The following is a 23,887-nucleotide window of genomic DNA, read 5'->3' as shown; positions in this document are numbered from 1 at the left end:
TGGTCCAGCAAGGGCAACCAGTTTAGGCTCCCAGCTCCTCAGCTTTCTTGGGCAGAGATCCATGTCTCTCTCCCTCCTGACCAGAGTTTTTCTAAGTTGCATAGTTCCCTGCCTACACTGTGAGTTCCCCAGCAAGCCAGACTACCTAAAAAGGCCTGTGTCTGCACTTTGCTTTCTCTCCAGAGGCTAAAAACAGAATAATTGTCACAGTTGTAAGTTACCACACAGCTAAGCAAGAACATTTATTCTTAAAATTAAAGTTTTACAGATAAAATATACTAAAAACAATAAACAAACCTACATGCATGCTAATAAGCTTACCAGAGATCACCCCCTGCTCCAGCAAGGGCTCTGGTAGGTTATCAGTCCTTCAAACCCCCCACAGGGGTTTTCTTTGTTTACAAGTTCATAAGAGCATTTTGCTCAGAACAAGAACACCTATGCATAAGTTGGCCTTTAGACTGCTTGGGTCTTTGATCTTCAGAGATTGAATCAGTCAGACAATGGTTCTCTCCTCAGGGCATAGGTTGGGTCCCTCAGGTTAGGACCCGAGGTGGAAATTTGCATTCCCCTCCCTCCAGGTATTTCCTAGAACACCCATTAAACATTGTCCCAAAAGTTCCTTCTTGTCTGGCGTATTGTTTAAAAAAATGATTCCTCTCCCCTCAGCAACCCCTCAGTTGTCAGCAAAAAATTGCAATTATCCAGCAGTTGCTAATAAGCAGACAGAAGATTTGTGGGGCTTTAGCCAGGAAAGGAAGCTCTGGGACATGCCTTCCGTGGCTGGAGCCCTGCAACCTGCCGGCAGGCAGGGCAGCAGCAGTGACGGGAACCTGCAGCCCAGATGCTGGGGCTTTCTACAGAGAGCAGGGGAGCTGGGGGCTCCATACTTGTCCCTATATTCTCTGGGGATTGGGGCCCAGCACATCCTTTCTTTGGTGCAGCCTCCCCTTCCCTCCCTTCCTGGCAGGACACAGCTTGGAGAGATACTGTGCAGTTCCAGCATCTGGGCTGCCGTCCCCTCCATGCTACTGCCCTGTCCACAGCCTCCTCTCCCAGCCCACAGCCCTTTACTTCCTGTGCAGTCTCTGTGCATAGGCAGGTTTGTGGGGCTGCAGCCCCAGAAGGAAGCACTGTGCCTATCTTCCAAAAAATGTTGTTAATAAGAGGCATGCCATTGCCAATATCCAAATCCCATTACTAATAAAGTCAATAGGACAAGATTGGTTTCCAGCAAAATGTTGCTATGAACTGGAAGTCGTCAATATCTTGACAACTTGTCAACTAAATAATAAGTTGTCAATAGTTGGTTGCTATTAAGTGGAATCTATTGTAGTTCTTTGAAGCTTATAACACTTCTTAGGGCTTATATTGGCCAGCTCTCCTCCCTAGAGAAGTTACATACAATCCCACAATAATACATAAACTTTGTATTTATAATCCAATAGACTCCAAAGCTATTTAAACTTAATTCAATAAGATCTCACAAAGATATTGCAGGAAATTGCTGTAGCTGTCAGACTGACAATGATCAGTGATCTTAATGGCTCCATAAGGTTTAGTTTTCAACCCTGCAGTAGGTAGATCAGTGATAATAATTCCCATTAGGCTGAGAGTCTGTATGTAATCACTCACAGCCAGGGCACTTCACTCACCCTGCCACTATTTTCCCCACTCCTGCATATCCATCCCTATGAGGTTCTTCTCCACAAGCCTGATACTAAAAAGTCTTTTCTCTGTATGTGGTATGGATTAAAACCCTTAAATCCCAACGTATAATTGCATTTGACTTATAGGTACCACATTCTTTAAAGTGGCCATGTCTCAAATTGTTCTGATTTTATTTTTTAGTGTTTTGACCTGGCATGCCTGCAGTTAGCAGTTCATGGCATGGCTCATACTATCAGAGGTAGAGTGACCCCTAAACTAGTGTTCTTGTTTGAGTACTGGTCCCTATGTGTATTACACTGTGGGTATGCATGCACTGCATGTGCCCAGAGCCAAAGAATTTTGAAAGTAGGATCCATTTGTCTGCACATCAACATTTCTTAAGTGTGGGTGTTGTAAAGGGCTAGCCAGGGACAGGGGGCTTGCAAAATTAAAATAAATTAAGCAATGGTGCAAGATGGGTGCATTTATTTCTTTTCCTGAACAGGGACTCATCTTTTGGTGTCTGGGAAGTAGTGCCCTAAGCCATCCAGTAGTACTAGTCAACTTATTTTTATAAAAGTACATGGAAGATTAATTTTGCAAGTAACTTTAGCTTTATTTTTAATGTCTTCTTAATTTAAAACAGGGGCTAAAGTGGCTAGCAGAGGAGGACATCTGGAGAGAATATTTGTTGTAGAGTTCCGCCCGGATTCAGATACTCAGTTTGTGTCCGTTGGGGTAAAACACATGAAGTTCTGGACACTGGCTGGCAGTGCTTTACTTTATAAAAAAGGAGTCGTTGGTTCCAGGGAAGATGCCAAAATGCAAACCATGCTTTCTGTTGCCTTCGGAGCTGTGAGTTCAAATTGCTTGTTATGAAATTTCAGTAATTTTTTATTAAAACCCAAAAGTATCAATGCCAGTTTGAATGAAATTCACTCCAATGTGGGTGACCCATGCAAAGCTCTGTGAACCCTTACTCCACACTTAAACCTTTAACTTGGGACTTTTAAATGGTGCTCTAAACATTGTGGGGGTCCTCTTGAACTAGGATTTGTCCCATAATAAATGTCCTTTGGAATATTAGTGCTTACCTGGAACATCTCCTAATGTGTTTTTTTTATTTCCAGTACTTAAATTATTTAGCAGATGATCAGTTAATTTAGAAAAATTAAATATTTTAATTTTGTGATGAGATTTTATAAAAAAAAAAATTCCCATGATGTTATATGTGACATACTGTAGTGATCTAGCTTGTGATGACACTGTATAGTCCTTCCTGTGTGGTCATTAGGGAACAATTTAATGGTCGAATTTGATTTTAAGGGCACACGCAGATGTGCATCAGCACTGAAAATGGAGTGTTAATGTGAGACCAGGATCTTATTTAGTCTCTGCCTCCTGCAGAAACCCCATGCAGATTATTCTTGCCAGGGACAGGCATAATCTATACAAGACACCAATGGTAACACTACACCTGCCCTTAAACTTCCATGCTAAACAACAGGGCCAAGGTTTAAAATATCAGTGCATAAAGGTAGGTTCCTAAATCCTCAGGTGCCCAAATAAGTGTCCTTATTGTCAAAAGTGCCTGGCACCCAACTGCTCCCTTTGATTTCATGGATTTACAGTGTTGTAAAACTGGAATAATGCAGTGGAGAATAAGACCCAAAATCACAGCTGTTGTAGACTATACTATTAATTATTTCTCATTACATAAGTTCCAAGGTGTAACCCCATTACTTGTCATCACAAAATTCTTTTCATACATGAAGGTCCACCTACAGACAAGTCAAAACTCAGAATTATTAATCACTATTTATTCAGTAGAGAACAATAATCAACAAAAAGAAGCAATAATGTACTGTTAACTCATTTTAACCTTTTCATTTGTATTTCTCATGGAGAGATTCCAACAGAAATTATATCTTCTATAAACTGAGACCCACTTCCTGTAAAGGGGCACTGTTTGCTGGGAGCATTGAACAAAAGTTGATTACACTCCAAAATCAGCAGGTAGACCCTCTCCTAAACACTCATAATCCAGACAGTTTACATAAGTCCAAAGGAAGTTTTGTTCTTCAAGTGTGTGTCAGTGGGTCTCACATATGCCTCATGTGAGAGACCAGAATTTTTTGAGGAACTGTGTCCACTGAGGCCAGGCATATATCCTGTGCTTCTTCATGCTCCCATGTGAGGGCATAAAGGGTGAGGCGGTGGCTGCTCCCCTCACAGAGTTCCCTCTTACCACCTGTGGCAGCAAGATGGAACCTGGAAAGTGTCGGACCCCCTACTTCTGAGCTTTGGCTAAACCTTCTGCAGCCCTTCTGAACTCCTTTGATTGTCTTGATCTTCAACCTCTGTGTTCATATTGACCCACCTAGACCAATATCGATAGGAACATAAGAATGGCCCTACTGGGTCAGACCAAAGATCCATCTAGGCCAGTATCCTGTCTTCCGACAGTGGCCAGTGCCAGATGCCCCAGAGGGAATGAACAGAACAGGTAATCATCAAGTGATCCATCCCCTGCCACTCATTCCCAGCTTGTGGCAAACAGAGGCTAGGGACACCATTCCCGCCCATCCTGGCTAATAGTCATCGATGGACCTATTCTCCATGTTCTTTTTTGAACACTATATTATGTCTTGTTCTTCACAACATCCTCTGGGAAGGAGTTCCACAGGTTGACTGTGCGTTGTGTGAAGAAATACTTCCTTTTATTTGTTTTAAACTTACTGCCTATTAATTTCGTTTGGTGATCCCTAGTTCTTGTGTGTTATGAGTAGTAAACAATACTCCCTTATCTACTTTCTCTACACCAGTCATGATTTTATAGACCTCAATCATATCTCCCCTGGGCCGTCCCTTTTCCAAGCTGAAAAGTCTCAGTTTTATTAATCTCTCCTCATACGGAAGCCATTCCATACCCCTAATCATTTTTGTTGCCTTTTTCTGAACCTTTTCCAATTCCAATATATCTTTTTTGAGATGGGGCAACCACATCTGCACACAGTATTCTAGATGTTGGCATACTATGGATTTATGTAGAGGCAACATGATATTTTCTGTCCTATTATCTATCCCTTTCTTAATTATTCCCAGCATTCTGTTCACTTTTTTGACTGCCGCTGCACATTGAGTGGACGTTTTCAGAGAACTATCCACAATGACTCCAAGATCTCTTTCATGAGTGGTAACAACTAATTTAGACCCCAACATATTATATGTATAGTTGGGATTATGCTTTCCAATGTGCATTACTTTGCATTTATCAACATTAAATTTCATCTGCCATTTGGTTGCCCAGTCACACAGTTTTGAGAGATCCTTTTGTGACTCTTTGCAGTCTGCCTGGGTCTAAACTATCTTGAGTAATTTTGTATCATCTGCAAATTTTGCCACCTCACCACACCTCTATACACACAAATCTGGACATCTTCATTTACAGACCGCCTGGTGCGAGGCTTCTTAACATGACATGCTCAAAACCTGTGAGCTTCAGGCCCTATCCATTCTGTGATGAACTAATCCCCTTAAAAGATGGGCACAATAAGTGCCTCTTCTATCTAGGAGAGTCCAACATAACTAGCAGATGCTCGATGTGCCTGTCATTTTCTGCTAGAATGCAGAAGTTGAAAGACAGGAGCCTCAAATTCCACCTCTGGAATATTTCATGAAGATCTCACTAGACCCTGAGGAGACAAGCTCCAAGATCCTCTTAGTGGACAAGCCAGTGTCATCCAGCTCTCTGTCAGTAGACAGACCACATTCAAAACTGGCACAGAAAATACTGTGCCAAAAAAGTAACCAGCATAGTTACCCCATCACAAAAGCCACCACATACATCATTGGAATCACAACAGGCACCAACACCTACAATGTCAAAGTCCAGCGCTGTCAGGAGTCGCTACAAACATAGAGGCAGAGTCTCCAGGGGAACTTGGTGTCCTTCCATAAGGACAGAAAACACAAATTCTCTGGAGAAAAATCCACCAGGCCTCCCACGGCATCAAGGGCTAGAGCAGGGGTCAGCAACCTTTCAGAAGTGGTGTGCCGAGTCTTCATTTATTCACACTAATTTAAGGTTTCACATGCCAGTAACACATTTTAACGTTTTTAGAAGGTCTCTTTCTATAAGTCTATAATATATAACTAAACAATTGTTGTATGTAAAGTAAATAAGGTTTTTAAAATGTTTAAGAAGCTTAATTTAAAATTAAATTAAAATGCAAAGCCCCCCGGACCGGTAGTGTGAGTGCCACTGAAAATCAGCTCACGTGTTGCCTTCGGCACGCATTCCATAGGTTGCCTACCCCTGGGCTAGAGGAAAGGAGCAGACTACATTGCATGAGACCCTGCTGGCACCAAGCCTGCTCTGGGACTGCACCCTTCAGTGGAAGACAGATCTAGGAAGGACCTGCCAGGACAGACCTTGGTACTGAGAGTGCCATACATTTCATCCATGACCCTAGAAGAGAGCAACTCCTCACAAGGTCATATAGTCTCCCTGTCCTCAAGTACAGAACCCTATCCCCTCAGGTCAGTGGTCAACACCATGGAGAGACCTGCCTGATTCCCCTACAGGATTCAGACACTACCAGCTCTTAGAATGGCCACTACCTAGAGAGCCAACTGTACTAATACAGAAGGCCCCGCTGGCCCTATTTGGGTTACTGGGGTCCACGGTCTCAGTCTTCACTGCACTTGCCAAGAGGAAGAAGTCACTCTCCCCTTCAGCATTGCTGGGCAGACCGCTGCTGCCACAGAATCAGGAAGAACCAAATCGGGGCCAGAGCAACTCCAACACTTCCTATCACCACCTAAGGACCTCTCATCTTCATCTCATGACAAAGTGACACAAGTACCAGTGTCTGATGTCTTTAACTCATTTCAGTGGCAACTTGTGCATGTCAGAGAACCCCCACAAGCTATTTGACATCCTGTTAGCTTCTGGTCAAGCCAGGATTGCCTTCCCTATAAATGAAAGACTGAGGTACCAAGTACCTTCAATGTGATTTGAGGACTTCTACATACACTCCAACTCCAGGGTCCTTAGTTGTGGACAGGAGAAGTCTAAATGGAGCAAGAGTGGCCCCAAAGACAACTCAGCCTATTTGGGAGAAAATTACATTCTTCTGCCTTTCTTCATCTGGCTCACTGCCATGTCTAACTGGCTGAGTATGACTTCTTAAATTGGGACAGGGCAATCAGTTTGAACCCAGTAGAGGCACTGATACCAAAGATCCTGGACTCTATGCTGCTCCTGAAAAAAGGTGGCACTGGCATTCAATTCTCTCCAAGTCCACCTAGCAACAATACTGGCCTATCACACTCTAATACAGAAGCACACAATCTTTTCACATCCAAGAATGGCTACTTACCTGGCAGTAACTATGTTTTTTGAGATATTGTAGGTGTGGAGCTCACAACCTGCCATCCATCCCCACTTTTTAGAGTCCTCACCTAACATGAGCTTTGAATTGCAAAGCAATTGAAGGAGAGTTGTGTCCACCTCACCCTTTATGCCCTCCTGTGAGAACACAAGGAGGCACCAGACAGAGGGTGAATGTGTGGTCCCAGTGGACACTGAAAATTTCAGCACATGCACACCTACAGGGAAATCCACATTGACTACAACATCTTGAAGAACCACAGATACTATAGGGTAAGCAATTGTTCTTTTCCAAAGTATGTGATTTTACTAACATACTATGGTTGTATCACAGCTGACTTTTCTGTGAGAAATACAGTAACAAGAAGAGAGTTTTAATTCAGCTTCCTAAAGAAATGGTAAAAATGTTACTAATGAGTTCTATAGTGAAGACTGTTTCTGTTTGTTATAGAATAACCTTACGTTTACTGGTGCCATAAATGGAGATGTCTATGTGTGGAAGGATCACTTTCTGGTTAGACTGGTGGCAAAAGCTCATACAGGTCCAGTGTTTACAATGTACACAACTCTTCGAGATGGACTAATTGTAACTGGAGGGAAGGAAAGACCGTAAGATACACATCTTCCTAAAATAGATTGTTTATGTCTGTGGCAGATTATTAGATCATTATTTATACAAAGCCCTAGATGTGCAAAGTGCTTCATAGATACAGATGCTCCCTGATTTATGCAAGCGTTCCGTTCCGGAACACCTTGTGTAACTCAAATTTTGCATAAGTTGGAAATGTATCTCTGACCATTATGCAACCCCCCCCTCCGCCTCCCAAAAAAACCCCTCCTATTTCTAGCTAACTGAACTTTTTTCGTAAATTTGGATTTGCGTACGTCGGGTTTATGTAATTTGGGAGCGTCTATATATAAAAAGCAGAGGTACCTGTCCCACAAAGCTTATAATCTAAATGACACAAAACATAGCAAGGGATGTTAATAAGTAAAATACGGGGGGAGAATGTGGGTCACAACAGTGGAACGGGGAGCAGGAGGAGCAGTAGTATGGCAGCAGAGATAACTTTTGTGCAATCTTCCTTCTGTTTTTGTGGGGTTTCTGACCTCCTGCATAGTAAAGGCTGAGAGCAGCATTTTTGTCATAATTGTTAGATTTACTCAAATTCCAGACTCTCTCTTCTGACCATTTCTTTATCTTTGATTTACAAGATACTCTGTTTTCCAGAAGTCAAATATCCTTTTTCAGAGTTGACCACTTTTACAGCCAATGCGATAGTGGTTTGAGATTAATTAACAGAGAGATTGTGGCAAGGCACCTTCTCGGTCTGACCAGCCTCAGCTGTTTTTAGCCTTGATGAGACGGGCTTGGGGTAAAACAGTCCCTCTTGGCTGCACAGGGGCAGTCCGTCCTTCTCTTAGCCAGTGTTTTGGGCTTGTTTTTCTCCCTTCTGGGAGGGAATGCAGCCTCTCCTCCTGGAGAGGCTTGCTTCCTTGCTGCTACTTGCCTACTGGTAGCTTGACTCCTCTCTCTCTCCCCACTTCTTCTCCCCACAGGAGGGGAGAAGTTTAAAAAGGTGTCAGGCAGCCCTTAGTTGGAATCAGCTGATCCTAACTGATCTCATGTAACTCCCTCTCAGCTGATCCTAATTGAGCTCTGGTAACCACTTCTTAGCTGAACCTGATTGACCTATAGTCACCCCTCCCCAGTTGATAGGGAGGAGGGCCTTTTAACCTTCTGGGTCTGTTTTCTCCTCTCCCCTTGCAGCCATTTGTCCTGATTTTATCACAAAACCTATTTGCCATTTACATCATGGTAGTGGTGGTAGTAGTAATAGTAGCAGCACTGCTTTGGAAAATATGCAAAATGATGGCTTGATACACTCATTTTTATTATTTCCTTGCCATAATACAGTAATGCACCTTCTTTAAATACAATACAAGGAGATTATGCATATATTTTGGTATTTAAACAATAATTTCTAAAAAGTACTACGTTAGCACTGAAATCTGCATATTTGATAAATTCCAGTCAGTGGGAAAGGAGAATTCCATATAATAGTTGACAACTTGCTCTTTTTCAGGACAAAAGAAGGCGGTGCCGTAAAATTGTGGGACCAGGAGATGAAGCGCTGCCGAGCATTTCAGCTTGAGACAGGACAGCTCATTGAGAGTGTGCGCTCGGTTTGTAGAGGAAAAGTAAGTGAGTCAATATGAAAAGTTTTACAATTTACTGCCTATTACTTTCATCATAAGAAGTCCCTATGTTATTCTTAATGTTGTTCTTGTTGCATGGAGGAGCAGGAAGAGAGCAAAGAGATGATAATCACTGAGGCCCCTGAGGCCCCTGTAAGTTTATGTGCAAAAATTTTGCACATGCACCTAGCTCAGTTTGCATGTACTAATCTACCTGATTTGCATGCCCATTTGCACATCCAAATATGGGGTATGAATTCCAAAGGGATGTATGAACATTTTTAGAAGTCTGGCTTAAACTGTGCCTCTATGAGCCAAATTCTGTGCTTAGATCAGTGCATGTGGAACTTCAGAGGGATTCCTTTTAGGATCATAGAATATCAGCGTTGGAAGAGACCTCAAGACCTCAAAGCAGGACCAATCCCCAGACAGATTTTTGCCCCAAATCCCCCCCCGGATTGAACTCACAACCCTGGGTTTAGCAGGCCAATGCTCAAGCCACTGAGCTATCCCTCCTCCTTTGTGGGAGTCATACATGCATTCTGAGGACAGAATTGGCTTTAGACCCTGATTTGGTCCTCAAGCGAAGTCAGTGGAACTACTCATATGCTTATAGTTAAGCACTGCTTTTAAGTACCTTGCTAAATTTAGACCTTGGAAATTTAATATAATATTGATTCATGTGCATCAGCTCTTAAAAACAAATACTAACGTTTTGTATTTGTGTAATACATGGCAGTATTTTTAGATGTAAATGATAGACAAAGAATACTATTTTAAAAGGTGAATTACAACATTTGATTTAAACTGTATAATAAATCAGTAATAGAATACACTAAAATTCTAAACATGTTAATTACAAATAGTTTTCTATTTAATATAAAAAAAAGTAAAAAGTTTTGTAACTCAGCCTGAATAGTAGATTTTTGTGCACCAGTAAAATGTAGACATTATGGCCTGACTTTTATGGTAATGAGTAAACAATTGCACATCTACATTTTTAGGCATAAACAGTACATGTCTAACAGCTATTTGCACATACTGATACATAATGATATTGGCTCTATTTAACTTTGCATTATTGGACCCTAGGAATTCAGAATATCCTTAATCTTCTAAACATGTTGTGTTAGTGTACAGTCAGAGGTTCAAATTCAGTGCAATAATAATAACAATATTACTTAGCTCTAAATCATTAATAAGTAGGTCTCACTCTACTTTAATTTACCTCTTCTTACACTTTTCTTCCAACTCCTTGCAGTGTAAGTTAGACCAACTTAGAGTACATTAAGTATAGGTAGAGCAGATCTAAGAAAATCTAACTGAGCATAAGATGCCCTAATGATCATTTACATTGACTCCTTTGCACATTTCTCACAGTGTAAAGGAGCCGTTAGCATAAATGAGAATCAGGATCAAGCAAGTCTAAATTAGCCAAAAGAGGTCTAAATTACACCACCTTATGTATCATTTCTGAATTTGACCTAAGTGTTATAACCACCTGTTTTCAGTGAATGTCACTACCTGACAGTGGATGAGTATATTTGACTGTGGAGGAGATACAGAGATTCAGTGGTAAAAGAATATAAGATAAAAATAATGAAAGATAAAGAATGTGGAAAACAGTGACATTTTTTCCTAATCTTGTGGATGAATGTTGTGTTCATGCCAGTCAAGGACTGATAACATACGCAGGTGCTACAATTTATCGTGAAGCCCGCCACTGCATCTGAATCCTTCCAACATCACTGTTACTCCACTTTTGTGTCTTTCATGAGCAGAGTCTGCCAGTCATGCCAAATTGTATATAAACTCTATAATCTGGACAAAAAAAAACCCTAGGGACCTAAACCAGGATTTGAAAATTGGTCTCTGGAAATTAAAGACTAGTTCACTTAATATATTGTTTCAAGATGCTGAATGAAGCATAAATCAAGGCTAGTTATAATAAATTCTCTGTTACACATCTTATATTTTAATGTGTTGATATTATGTGCATTATTTTGATAATCTGGTTCTCACCATATTTTGACTACAACAGGGCAAAATTTTAGTGGGAACCAAAGATGGGGAAATACTTGAAGTAGGAGAAAAAAATGCTGCTTCAAACCTGCTGATTGACAATCACATGGAAGGAGAGATTTGGGGTTTAGCAGCTCACCCCACGAAAGACATATTTATCACTGCAAGTAATGATGGAACAGCAAGAATCTGGGACCTCTGTGACAAAGTGAGTACCATTTAAACTAAGAAGCATGTCATCAGTAGCACTATCATTACATAATCAAGATTTTTCCAACTGTAAGCTATGTGTTGCCCTCTGTTCATGTATGCAACTCTCTTTGAAGCATGCACATATGCAGGGCACGTTTGTCCCTATATTTCCATGTTGTTCCCATATTAATCTGTAGTGTGAAAAGGTGAGTCTTTGGTGATATGGTTCATTGCTGTTTCTAAAAGAAATCCATCTGCATTTTGCTGAGATGTGCAGCTATTTGAAACCTCCCAGGCTTAAGAAGTGCTTTCTGTCACGTATGGACTGTGAAATGTATTTAAAAACAAAATTTAGAAGATATAGAATGGCTTGGGTCAATGTTCTAATTGAATGCAAACAGCTAGGGTGCACAGGGCCAGCAGTGGGGAAAGTACACACTGTGCCGTCAAAAATTGTGTAGAAAGTGCTCCAAAACTCCCTGTCTGCAAACATAATACCTCCTTCCACCACCACTTAAGTTCTGTAGCTCCACTGGCCCCCAGAGCTGTATCTTAGTCTTAAATTTGCATTAATTATCTGGTTGGACCTGGGTTATATCTACACTACAGACTTCTGCCAGCATAGTTATGTCTGTCAGGTATGTGAAGAGATGTGATCCCTGAACAACATAGCTGTGCTGGCAGAAGTCCCTGGGGTAGATTCAGTTATACCAGCAAAGCTCACACTTTTACCATTATAGCTTGTTTTGCTTGGGTATGTATGTGGAATAAGATAATAAAAGCACCCCTTTACTGGAATAATTTGCATCCAAACTACCTGACAGTGGCTCAAAAATAATATGGACCATTTTTTAATATCAACTACATTTAATATAAACACAGTAAGGTAAGTGAAGAAGTAGGAACATTGATGGCATTAACTGGTTTAACAAATCAAAAGAACTTCAGATTTAATAGTTAAATAAATTATTCAAATCAGCGTTAAACCCATATAGAAACTGATTTTACAGCCTTTTTTGCTGGGCTACCTCCTTGTAATGAGTTCAGTGCAAGATGACTGGAAGCACTGAAATGTCCATTTTAATCAAAGCCTTAATTTCAAATTTATTTTACAATGTATATCTGGTGAGAAGTGACTTACGATGCGAAATTTCACACTGTCATTTTGAGGAAACTATACAATTTTCTTTTAAGTAAGCGTATTTTTGTTCTCTTATAGATAGCTTTGCTTAAAAGAGACTTATTTCTTGATAGTTTTCTATAAAGAGAAAAAACTAGTAAGAAATCATTGTTTTTGTTATTACAGAAATTGCTGAATAAAGTGAATTTAGGCCATGCTGCAAGATGTGCTGCATATAGTCCTGATGGTGAGATGGTAGCTATTGGAATGAAGAATGGAGAATTTGTCATCTTGCTTGTAAACAGTCTTAAAGTTTGGGGCAAAAAACGAGACCGGAAATCAGCTATTCAGGATATCAGGTACATCAGAAATTCAGTTGAAATAGGACAATGTGGCCCTAAACCTGCAGTCCTTATTAGGGTCATTTCCTGATTGAACTAGGATGGATTCTCTTTAACTGGAGTCTTTAAATCAAGATTAGAGGACTTCAGTAACTCAGACAAAGGTTATGGGCCTACTATAGGAATGGGTGGGTGAAGTTCTGTGGCCAGTGCTGACAGAAGGTCAGACTAGGTGATCATGATGGCCCTTTCAGGCCTTAAAGTCTAGGAGTCTAATCTCCACCTGAATACAGCTAGTAGTCTTTGCATATTAGACTTTTAATAAGAGGAGTTAATGTTACGGTACAATATCACCACATAGCACTGGGAAATCCCGTATCTCAGCCTCAAAGGGTAAATGGTACTTTACCCATATTGTTAGGCACTTCATAATAATGAAATATTAACAATTCTTAACTACATATGCTTCAAGCATCAGTGTTTCTTTCTGATTCAACTGTTTCAACATTAGTGGTGAGGTTTGGTCTGGAACAGAACTTGTTATTGTTTGTCAGTCTTTTCTTAGAAAAGATTGAACTTTTATACCTTAAGAACAGTGGATCAAAGCAAACAAAAATCTTAACAAATGCACCAATACAGCAAATTATATCCCTGATTTGTTGTCTAGAATCAGCCCCGATAACAGATTTTTGGCTGTTGGCTCACACGAACATACGGTCGATTTTTATGACCTCACCCAAGGCACAACCTTAAACCGGATAGGCTACTGCAAAGATATTCCAAGTTTTGTTATTCAGATGGATTTTTCAGCAGACAGCAGATATATTCAGGTATGTTTTAGGTGGGTGTGCAGTTGTTTAGAGTTCCTCTCATTAATTGATCATCAAACACTTAAAGGAACAAAATTAAGCATATAAAAAGCCTTCCAAAAGTCTGGCCTGTAAAGCATAAGACTAAAGGGGGGGGATAGCTCAGTGATTTGAGCATTGGCCTGCTAAACCCAGGGTTATGAGTTCAATCCTTGAGGGGGTTAGTTAGGGAATGGGGGTAAAAATCTGTCTGGGTCCTGCTTTGAGCAGGGGGTTGGACTAGATAACCTCCTGAGGTCCCTTCCAACCCTGATATTCTATGATCTAAAGAGCTCTGTTCATCCACAAACATCCCCTATATCTATCCGTTGTCCCAAGAAACAAGTACAAGCCTTGCTATGAAATGGTCTGTGAGTTAGAAGAGCATTTTGGTGTACTGGCATGCAAGTGAGTATAACCAGCATCCCAATTGTCAGCAAAATTCCTGTATTCAAAACTGCAATAACAAATAGCTGTTGGGTTGGAATTAAGGATTAATGAATCTAGGGATTTGTAACTACACTTATATATTACCCTATTAGGACTTATCAGTATGGTAGAATTACCTGGCCTCATGAAGGTAAAAGCTGGGTCTAGAGTACAGGCGCACACAGTAATGGTAGAACAGTAAAAATGGGTACATTTGTGACGGGTTGGGCCCCCTGGGATGTCACCAGGTGTGCTGGGATGCCAGAGTCAGACTGTTCTGTCAGCCTGGGTCCCCTTTACCTGGCCTTGCTGGGTTAGGGTCCCCAGCCTTTTCCAGCCAAGCACACAGGCAGGGCCACACCCACCTGCACAAAGAGATAGAGATCTGCTCTGGGAATGCTCAGCTTAAGGGGCTTGCCACAGCACCCAGCTGTTCACCCCCACTTGGAGTACAAACCCAAAATTATATGAAATTCACCTCTTCCCTTAATGTGGAGGAGGGTGTACACAATTTCTTGCTCCTTCCCCCCAGTTAGAAATCACATAAACTGGGTTATATTATAAACCAGAAATAAATGTATTAACTATAACAGGTGTATTTGAAATAGTTAAGGAGGTAGCTGACAGAACAAGGCAGATTACTAAGAAAATAAAACAGAGCATGCAAACTAAGCTTAATACACTAAAGAAACTGGTTACATGTAAGTTCTAAATGTGGTTTTAATAATCTTCTTCACAGGCCAGACGCCCTTCCAGCCTGGGTTCAGTTCTTTTCCCCAGTTCATTCTTAGTTGTTTCCAGCAGGCATCTTGGGTGGGGAAGCAGGAGAGCTCTCACAACCAGGATTACCTCACTCCCCACCCTTAAATAGGATTTGCATAAGGCGGGAGTCCTTTGTTTCCTAGTTTGGCCCCCCTTCTCTTACAGTGGAAAGTTACAAGAAGTCCCAGGTAATGTTTTAGTATCAGGTAACAAGACCACCTGACTCTGTAGGGCCCCTGTAGCCATTCTTCACAGGCTGACCCACATATTCACAGGAACACAAAACTCTTTTACAGTCCATTGTCTCTTGCTGATGGCCCATCTATTGGGCTTTTTCATTGTTGTACCTGAAGTGTTAGCGGCAGAGGGTGGGGGGAGGACAGTAGTTGTGTACCCCCTCCTCCACATTGAGGGAAGAGGCGCATTTCATAATATATCTTTGGGTCTGTACTCCAAGGGAGATGGACATCTGAGTGCTGGAGCAAGTCCCTTAAGCTGAGTCTTCCCAGAGCTGATCTGCAGCTGGGTGTGACCCTGCCTGTGTGTGTGTTAGATGTTTTAAGAACCTGGCTCAGCAAGACAGGTTAAAGAGGGCCCATGCTGGCAGAACAGGTAGACTCAGGGGTATCTCAGCACACCAGGTGACATCCCGGGGTGAGAGGGGGTGTCCAACCTGTCACAACAGTCTTTCACTATTGTGTTCTGCAAAGTCCACAGAAAAAGGCTGGTCTCACACACACAAGTACTCTGTACCCTTAGGGCTCAAATATGCCTTTAGAGCGCTGATCATCATCAAAGATGTTGAGCTACAGGGAGCTGCATGAGGTATTGTGCACGACACCTTTTGAAGCTCCCAAGTGTGTGTGGGTAGCATACCTGTTGCTATTCCTTTTAAGGGGGAGGTACAGCATGTGCTCTTCTCCACAGCTGGGCAGTTATGCTATCCACAGTAAAGGGAGTGGGGGCAGATCCTTGTCTTTCACAAATGTCATTGCCCCTTTGGGATCACAAAAGAGTAGTAGTCTGCAAGGGTGGCTAGTTCTTGCAAGGGGATTCAGGGAGTAGGGATTTTGTTTTACCTTGCACCTGCTTCAAGGGGCCAGCAATGTTTTGACCTATAATTTTTGCTATGGAAGCTGAGAGCATAAAGGCTTCTCTTTACTCTCAGATACTGTATGAAAAATCTCTAAGACTGAGCATAGTGCAATGTATATCATCACATAGCAAGAGGATCTGCTGGCAACAAAAATGCAAAAGCTCTCTATTAGCTAGAAGCAAAGTTAGTTTCACACTTTTAATACCACAGTAGATAATTATACAGTATCTCACATATTTTTGTCCAAGTCAACAGTACTAAAGTACATGAACCCAAATGGTTCACAGTTTCCTTCCAAGATGTCAGATGCTGCCAACTTTGACAGGAAGATGTGAGATAGTACAGGTAATAATCTAATTGAGAGATTATTCATCAACAATGGATTATTAGTATGAGCTGCTCATTCAACAGCCAAATCATTAGTTCATACTGTAAATTTGTTGTGATTAGTTTATATTGTATATAACTCAATTACAAAAGCCCAAGGAAAGCCATAAACTTAAAGATATAGGTAAATTACTATATTGTCCGTCTGGAAACCATTACTGTTAAGAAATAAACTTTTAATTTTGAAACATTGAAATAACATCAAAATACATTTATGGAAAAGTTAATATACTCTTTCTACATTCAGGTATCAACCGGTGCCTATAAACGTCAGGTTCATGAGGTGCCATTGGGAAAGCAAGTGGTAGATGCCACACTAATAGAAAAGATCACATGGGCCACATGGACAAGGTGATGAAATGTCTAAAAACCAAAGAACTTGTTTTTACAAGCAACTGATTGTGCATGAATCTGTACTACAGAAATAGGATAAGTGTTATGAAAGTGCAGCTAGTGCTGGGATTCACAGAGTTTTGGGCTCTTTTAGATTTGCAAAACTATAAAATGAAGAACGCTAGCTCTTTTGCTTTTCTGAGGCCCTGTCTGCACTGTACTTTTAGAATGAATTTATAACTAGTTGGTGTCACAGTTGCCTCTGTAGATGGTTTGTACCCACACACACAATGTGGTTGGTACTCAGGATTATCCCCTACCCACATCTGTGTAATCACTCTTGGCCAGTCCCCTTTACTCCTACTTTATGCCAGAATGCACTTTGTGTGCAGCCCTCCAGGCACTCTGTCCCTTGCTGAGGCACTCTGCGGTCACTTCTCACATTTTGCCATTTTGCACCAATACATACACAGTTAGGCGGCATGATAGATGTGGCTAGAAAGAAAGCAGGGCTGACATGATCATGTTATGAAAAAGTTGTTGCATGGCCGCTACTTAAATGTGGTTATTATAACTGAGTTACATAGGACCATCGCAACCTGATTAAAAAAACATGGCTGTACGCTTAGTGTAGACAGAGCTGTAATGAACAGCGCAGCCTATTTACTCGCTATGGCTTTTTAATTACAGTGTAGTTTAAAACTAATGAACTATACTAATGCCATTGGTACAGGCATTAATCAGAAGATCTGCCAGTATCCAGTGAGATGACAATACACACACGCTTAGCTCTTAGGGAACAAGGGTAGGATTGAATAACACATTCGCTCTTACTGCTTTGTTATCAAGCAAACACAAGACTGCAATGCAATTACAATGGCCTCTTCTGTCAGCGAGTGTAGGAGAGGGTGCCGATACATTTGACAGCTGATATGTAGGCAAACATTCTAAGTGAGGGAATAACAGTTATTTTAAGAAACACTCTAGATACAAACAATAATCCCCTCACTTGAGTAGTTAGGGCCCAGGAAAGGAGTATTACTAGGAGGCATCACGCTATAAAATTTCAATGTGAGTGGGAGCATACATGTGGGGGAAAGGAAGAGTCTCACTGAGGCAGGATGTATTTATATCTCACATGAGGGGGGATATATGGGGGCTAGTGCCTCATGAGGGGTGTACATCTTGATGGGACTTGTGTTGTGGTCTAGGGCATGAGGGAAAATGAGCACGTGGGGTGCTCTCTCCATACCATGAAGATGCATTTGGGTGCAATAATGTACAAGGACAAGGTGAATCCCTAAGGAGAGCAGTTTACTAATAGTCACCCACCATTGTCCTGCTGTAAAGCCAACCATTATGCCCATAACACTGGTCCAGAAGAGCTAGTGGCCCATGCTTTTTCATAACTATCTTCTTTTTTTATATTTTGGAGCAGCATTCTTGGAGATGAAGTCATTGGGATTTGGCCAAGAAACGCTGATAAAGCAGATGTCAACTGTGCGTGTGTGACCCATGCTGGTTTAAATATAGTGACAGGAGATGATTTTGGTCTAGTGAAACTTTTTGACTTTCCATGCACAGAAAAATTTGTAAGTGTACATTTTAGCTTTTATTTTACTCTAAGATGCTTGGTTTTGTGTTTAACCAGTTTTACAATGCCCTGAAGACAAAGAAGTGCCAATAGGTTAGAAGTGTATTACACTAAATGAAATGTGTATTTTCATATACTTGCAAAAGAATATAGGGTTTGTTTGTTTTTAATGGCTGTAATAGTTTATTTATTGTCTGCAATACTCTGTCTTCTTTCTAATAGGCCAAACACAAGCGTTATTTTGGTCATTCTGCTCATGTTACCAGCATACGCTTTTCTCATGATGACAAGTATGTTATAAGTACAGGAGGAGATGACTGCAGGTAACGCATTTTACTAAGCAAGAATTTTATAAACAGGTATGGTCCACCCCCATTGCAACACTGTGTTTAGCATTTTCTCAGACCATGCTGCCACATAAATCCATTTATGTAGCAACATAAAGACTAGGCTAAAACACTCTCAGTACTTGGCTATCAAGGCTGGACTATTGATGAGGATGTCATGCTCAATAAACACAGGTCAGAAAATTTAACACATTTTAAAGAAAAATAATATGAATGACAACCTCAAAGATCACAAACCAGGATAAAACGTTATAAGGAATAGCAACCCTCATGCTTTGGATTTAAACTAACCATGAAGGGGTAGAGTCCCAAAGGCATCACTGTCATTCACAAAACCCCTGCTCAGCTGCCCTTTACCCTAGAGCAGTGGGCCCCAAACTGTGGGGCACACCCGCCCTAGAGGAGTGCAGAGGAACATTCGGGAAGGACACAGCAAGGCCTGGCCAGCCCCCACAGGGGGCCCAGGAGGGAGCACCACCCAGTCCCACTCCGCCCCCAGCTCTGCCGGAGTCCCGGCTGCGGCCCCGGCTCCCAGCTGTAGCACCACTCCCTGCCCCAGCCTTGGCCCCGAAACATGGCCCAGCCACGGCTTCCACTCTCAGCCCTGACCCTAGCCTCAGCCCCGGGCCGTGGCTCCACTCCCAGCCTCTGCTTTGGCCCCTGACCTTCTGCTCCCAGTCCCACCCCCAGCTCCATTCCCAGCTGTGGCTCCAGTCCCGGCCCCACACCTGCTCCTAGCTGCAACCCCCCCCCCCCCTGCCCCTGTCTGCCTGGGAGCTGCAACCATGAAAATCTTGGGGACCACTGCCCTAGAGGCACCTAAAGTCCCTAGGTGCCTACATCTCTGATGGAAAAGACCCCAAAATTCAGCATCTAAGTCCAGACACCACCCAGAAACTTGGTACCTAAACCCCAGCAGGAGTCACACTTAGGACACATTCTAAGCCCCCATAAGATGGCAAGGAGGCACTCTCCCTTATAACCTTTAGTCCATGGTTAGAGCACTCATGCGGGGTGTGGGTAGGGTGACCAGATGTCCCAATTTTATAGGGACAGTTCCAAGATTTGGGGCTTTGTCTTATGTAGGTACCTCTTACCCCCCCTCCCCAGTCCTGATTTTTCACCCTTGCTGTCTGGTCACCCTAGGTGTGGGAGACCAAGGTTCAATTCTCCCTTCTGCCTGAGGGGAAGAAGGAAATTGAATTTAGGTTTCTCATCTGCAGGGAGTGCCCTACTCTAGACTATAGAGCCACTCAACTCTCCTGCTGGCCCAATGCCTATATAATTATTCATTTAATAATTTATCTACAGTGGAACAGCTCCAACAGGAGAAATTGAGTGACCCACCCCAGCATATCCTATAGCTCCGGGGTTAAGGCATACTCCTGAGAGGTGGGAGACCCAAAATCCTTCTCCACGTTAGCTGGATAAGAACTCTCCCAAATCACAGTGTCCTAGCCTCTGGCTTAAAGGGTATAAGGGGGTGGGGGCATAATGCAGCAGCAGCAGCATTTCTTCCAAAACAAACAGCTCCAGTACCTAACTCCAGGAGAGGGGGCCCAGTTGTGAATCCTGAGCAGAATCTCCCAAAGGGTCTCCCTTCAGCCCAGTACAATGCTAGGATGCACTCAGGAACTTTTAGAGCAAGCCAGCAGGTTCCACAGGGCCAGTTAGTGTGTGACCCACTGGTCAGCCGTAGTATTTACACCTGGCTTGTTGTCACTAATGCACTATGTAGACAAGCCCTTAGGCTTAGGTTACACCCTTCTCATTAGCTTTGGTGTCTTCCCACTCATCTTGTTGGCTTTTTGGATCCCATTCTCAGCTGCCTAACCCACCTCAATCATTGTATAGGACATTGAGCACTCAGGTGGGAGACGGGTTGAAGTCTCTGCTCTGAATCAGGCAGAGGACAGATTGGAGGCTATATAGCCCAGAGGCAGGAAAGCACTGGTCTATGAGTGGGGTTCCTATTCAGTATAATACATATGATTATTATTAATAATAATCCTCAAAAAACAGGTAAGCAGAAATGCAAGAAACAAACTCCAAGTATGGCTAAATGGCAAATTGCAAGAACTTAGTTGAGCCACACAGAGATCCAGAAAATAGAAATGCAGCTCAAACAGAAAAGTAAGCAATGCCAGTGAAATGTAAGGTAACTAGAGTGGTTTGATGGACGAGCAACTAACCATACCCATAACACAATGAAGTTCATGTAGATGAGAAGCAGGAAGGCTGCAAGAGAAAGTTGCTATTGACCTAGCACAGGCAAAAGGAGTAAGTAAAAGGCCACTGTGAGACAGCTGAAGTATTGCTTTGAATCAGTTGTCCTAGATCATGGTAGTGAGATACCTACATTTTTTACGTACGAAAGATGAGGCACTGTTTGAAATGTCAAAAATGAAAGTGTTGGCAGAAACTGATTTCCATAGATATGACAACCCTAACTGATAGGAAAGATTTGCCTAATTGCCAATCAGTTGTTCACAGATGCTTAGTCAGCATATCCAGAGGAAAATTTCACAGACAGGACAATTGATCTGATTCACGTAGGAATTGCTATTGGTTCTATGGAAATATGCATATTTCCATGATTCACAAAACCAAATACTGGTTCAAGTGTAACTGTTGAGCAGTTTACCATGTGTTACTGAGTAACCATCAACATGCCAGTGACTTTGTCCAAAGGCACACAATGAGTTGGGGTACAGCCAAGATTAAAATTCAGTCATTGTACCAGCCCAACTTCTCTCTGAAGCAAGCTGGATAATTTGTGAGCAAACGCTGAAAGTAAAAAAAAAAAAAAAAAAAAACACCCATACTAGGTGTTTACAGTTGTTTTATGAATAAGGGAGCAGTGTTGTTCTTTGAAAAGTGACTGCGCAAAAATGTATCATAGGGCTCCTTGGTCATTTTCTCTTATTGACATCCATACTAAACCTGCTCAGTTTGGGAGTAAAAGGATAGGGTTTTTTTTCCACAAGTGCTGAAGCTGCAAACACAACCTGCAATCTGTACAGTATTATTCTAGTGCTAATTGTTAAAGATAACTTTACCACCAATTAACTTTTTTTTAGTGTATTTGTGTGGAGATGTCTTTGAAAGAGGAATTCCCTTGCTTCTGGTGCTGCAACTACCATGTGACTGCAGAGGAGTGAAGAGTCACGCCAGTCCACAATGCTTTGGCTGCTCTAATTTCATAACAAAAATGCTGCATGGATTACACACTTTCGGAATCTGAGTGTGGTAATAGAGTGCTACTACGATCTTGTATTTGAAAGACTATGATGCCCTTGTGATGGAAGCTGAAGTTTTAAAGGTTGTTCCTAGGCCTCAGCAATGAACAGTTCAATCATTAAACTGCTTTTGCTAAATATTTTTTAATTATTCCAAGCAGCTACAACTGAAGCCTATCAAAAAAAACAAAAACAAAAAAACAAAAAACACCCCACCTTTGAGAGTCAGTAATCCTAAAATGTAACACAGCATTTAATTTGTGAATCTGTAAAATCATTTCTTTACACCTTCCTTCAGGAATGTTCCCATTTTAACACAACTTTAAAACTCTTGTTTGGAATTTTATGCATTGTGAGTAAGGCTTTGTATTTTTTTTAAAATGACCACAGGGGGTTTCACATTCACGTTCAATAACCAAATGAACCAAGTAACACATTTTTAAAGTTCACTATTTTTTAAAAGAACACATTTAATTTACAAAGTTTTCTATCCATGAAGTGCCTTTGAAAGAGTTTGCCAATAGGCCTCCCACCACAGTCAGCATTCTTCATATGGTGCTATAAACTTCCATCATGAGGAGGGCTTAACACAAACACTTTTTCCAGATCTGACATGGTCACCCATTTTTTGCTGGTACTATTCTTAATACTGTCACAACTGAATTCCAAAATGTTTCCTTCAGAAAGAACATACATACTGTTATACAAGCAATTATCTGAACCTCCTGTTTGTCAGTGACATGAACAATCTATTAATGGGCGGAATGTATCTGACTCAAGAAGGTAGCAGGTCAAGGCCAGGATTTAAACTCAACTCTGAGGGATGATATGGGTACAAAGGACTTTTTTCAGGGAGGGGGGAAAAGAAAATAATTAAAAACTACTGTTATCTTCTTGTGTTCCTCCCTCTCTTTGGGTCTGTGCTTTATAGTTGACTACTTATACAGTAAAAGTTTAGTAAATTGCTTTGGACTCTTCCAAGAAGCACCATTTCCCATCTTTTACTCAGGAAGAGCTTCTCGGAGATGTGCTTATTGTACATAATGAATGACAGGTAAAGCAGTAAGAAGAGATTAGGTTAGTCTGGTAACCATTCATATGCTGTTTAGAAACATGTATGTGACATTAACAAAAATAAATAGAACTGAATGAAAATTCAAATGGAACGTTTGTCAGAAAATGCCATTTTTTCAAAACCAAATCTTTCAACAGAAATTGTCTATTTCAGTGAAATTTAGTTTTAAAAAAGTCTAAACTACCACACAGTGGAAATGCTCCATTTTGAGTTTTCATTCCAAAAACAAAACAACTTTTCATTTTGGTATATCATATTATAAACAAATGTAAAAAGTGAAATGTTTGATTGACCCAAGCCTGTGTGTGTGTGTTTAAGTCAGGGGTCGGCAACCCACGGGACGCATGCCAAACACGGCACGCAAGCTGATTGAGTGGCACGCTGCCTGCCCGGTGAGAGGAGGAGGAGGGGAGGAGGGGCAGGAAAGCACCACGCTGGGGGGAGAAGCGGGGGAGGGGGGAAGCTTGGCTGCCGCAGGACCAAGCTTCTGCCCCAGCAGGAGAGAGCGGTGGGGGGTCCTGGCCCCCAGCCCCACTTAGCCCCCACGCCCACCGCTCTCCCCTGCGGGGGCAGGAGACAGAAGCTTGGTCCTGCGGCAGCCAAGCTTCCCCCCTCCCTCGCTTCTTCCGCCAGCGTGGTACTTTCCTGCCCCTCCTCCTCCTCCTCCCTCTCCCTGCACTGATCAGCTGATGGCCCTTGCGAGGGAGAGGGGGAGGGGGAGCGGAGCAGAGCCAAGCGGCAGCGTTCTTGCTGCTCTGTAGAGCAGGCAGAGAAGAGGTAGGGAGGGGCCTTGGGGAAGGGGGTGGAACAGGGCATATCCCTTCCAGCCCCCTGCCATGAGCCGCTCAGGGCAGGGGG

General features: G+C 42.0%; 1 protein-coding gene across 2 annotated transcripts in view; it reads left to right on the top strand.

Moving 5' to 3' along the window:
- EML6 (EMAP like 6) overlaps nt 1–23,480 on the top strand; it is a 360,064-nt gene extending 336,584 nt beyond the window's left edge. For both annotated transcript variants that reach the window (XM_054023674.1, XM_054023673.1), the window contains 10 exons: nt 2,297–2,505; nt 7,497–7,654; nt 9,133–9,247; nt 11,286–11,474; nt 12,765–12,937; nt 13,587–13,749; nt 16,689–16,792; nt 18,213–18,366; nt 18,591–18,691; nt 21,796–23,480. In XM_054023674.1, the coding sequence (XP_053879649.1) occupies nt 2,297–2,505; nt 7,497–7,654; nt 9,133–9,247; nt 11,286–11,474; nt 12,765–12,937; nt 13,587–13,749; nt 16,689–16,792; nt 18,213–18,366; nt 18,591–18,691; nt 21,796–21,820 (1,391 nt within the window). In that variant the 3' untranslated portion in view covers nt 21,821–23,480. The remainder of the gene's footprint in view (nt 1–2,296; nt 2,506–7,496; nt 7,655–9,132; nt 9,248–11,285; nt 11,475–12,764; nt 12,938–13,586; nt 13,750–16,688; nt 16,793–18,212; nt 18,367–18,590; nt 18,692–21,795) is intronic.
- The last annotated feature ends 407 nt before the right edge of the window (nt 23,481–23,887 follow it).

This window comes from Malaclemys terrapin, chromosome 3, assembly GCF_027887155.1.
Source record: "Malaclemys terrapin pileata isolate rMalTer1 chromosome 3, rMalTer1.hap1, whole genome shotgun sequence".
NCBI classification, from domain to species: domain Eukaryota; kingdom Metazoa; phylum Chordata; order Testudines; family Emydidae; genus Malaclemys; species Malaclemys terrapin.
Note: the sequence above shows the minus strand (reverse complement) of the source record. Positions and strands in the feature narration are given on the sequence as shown.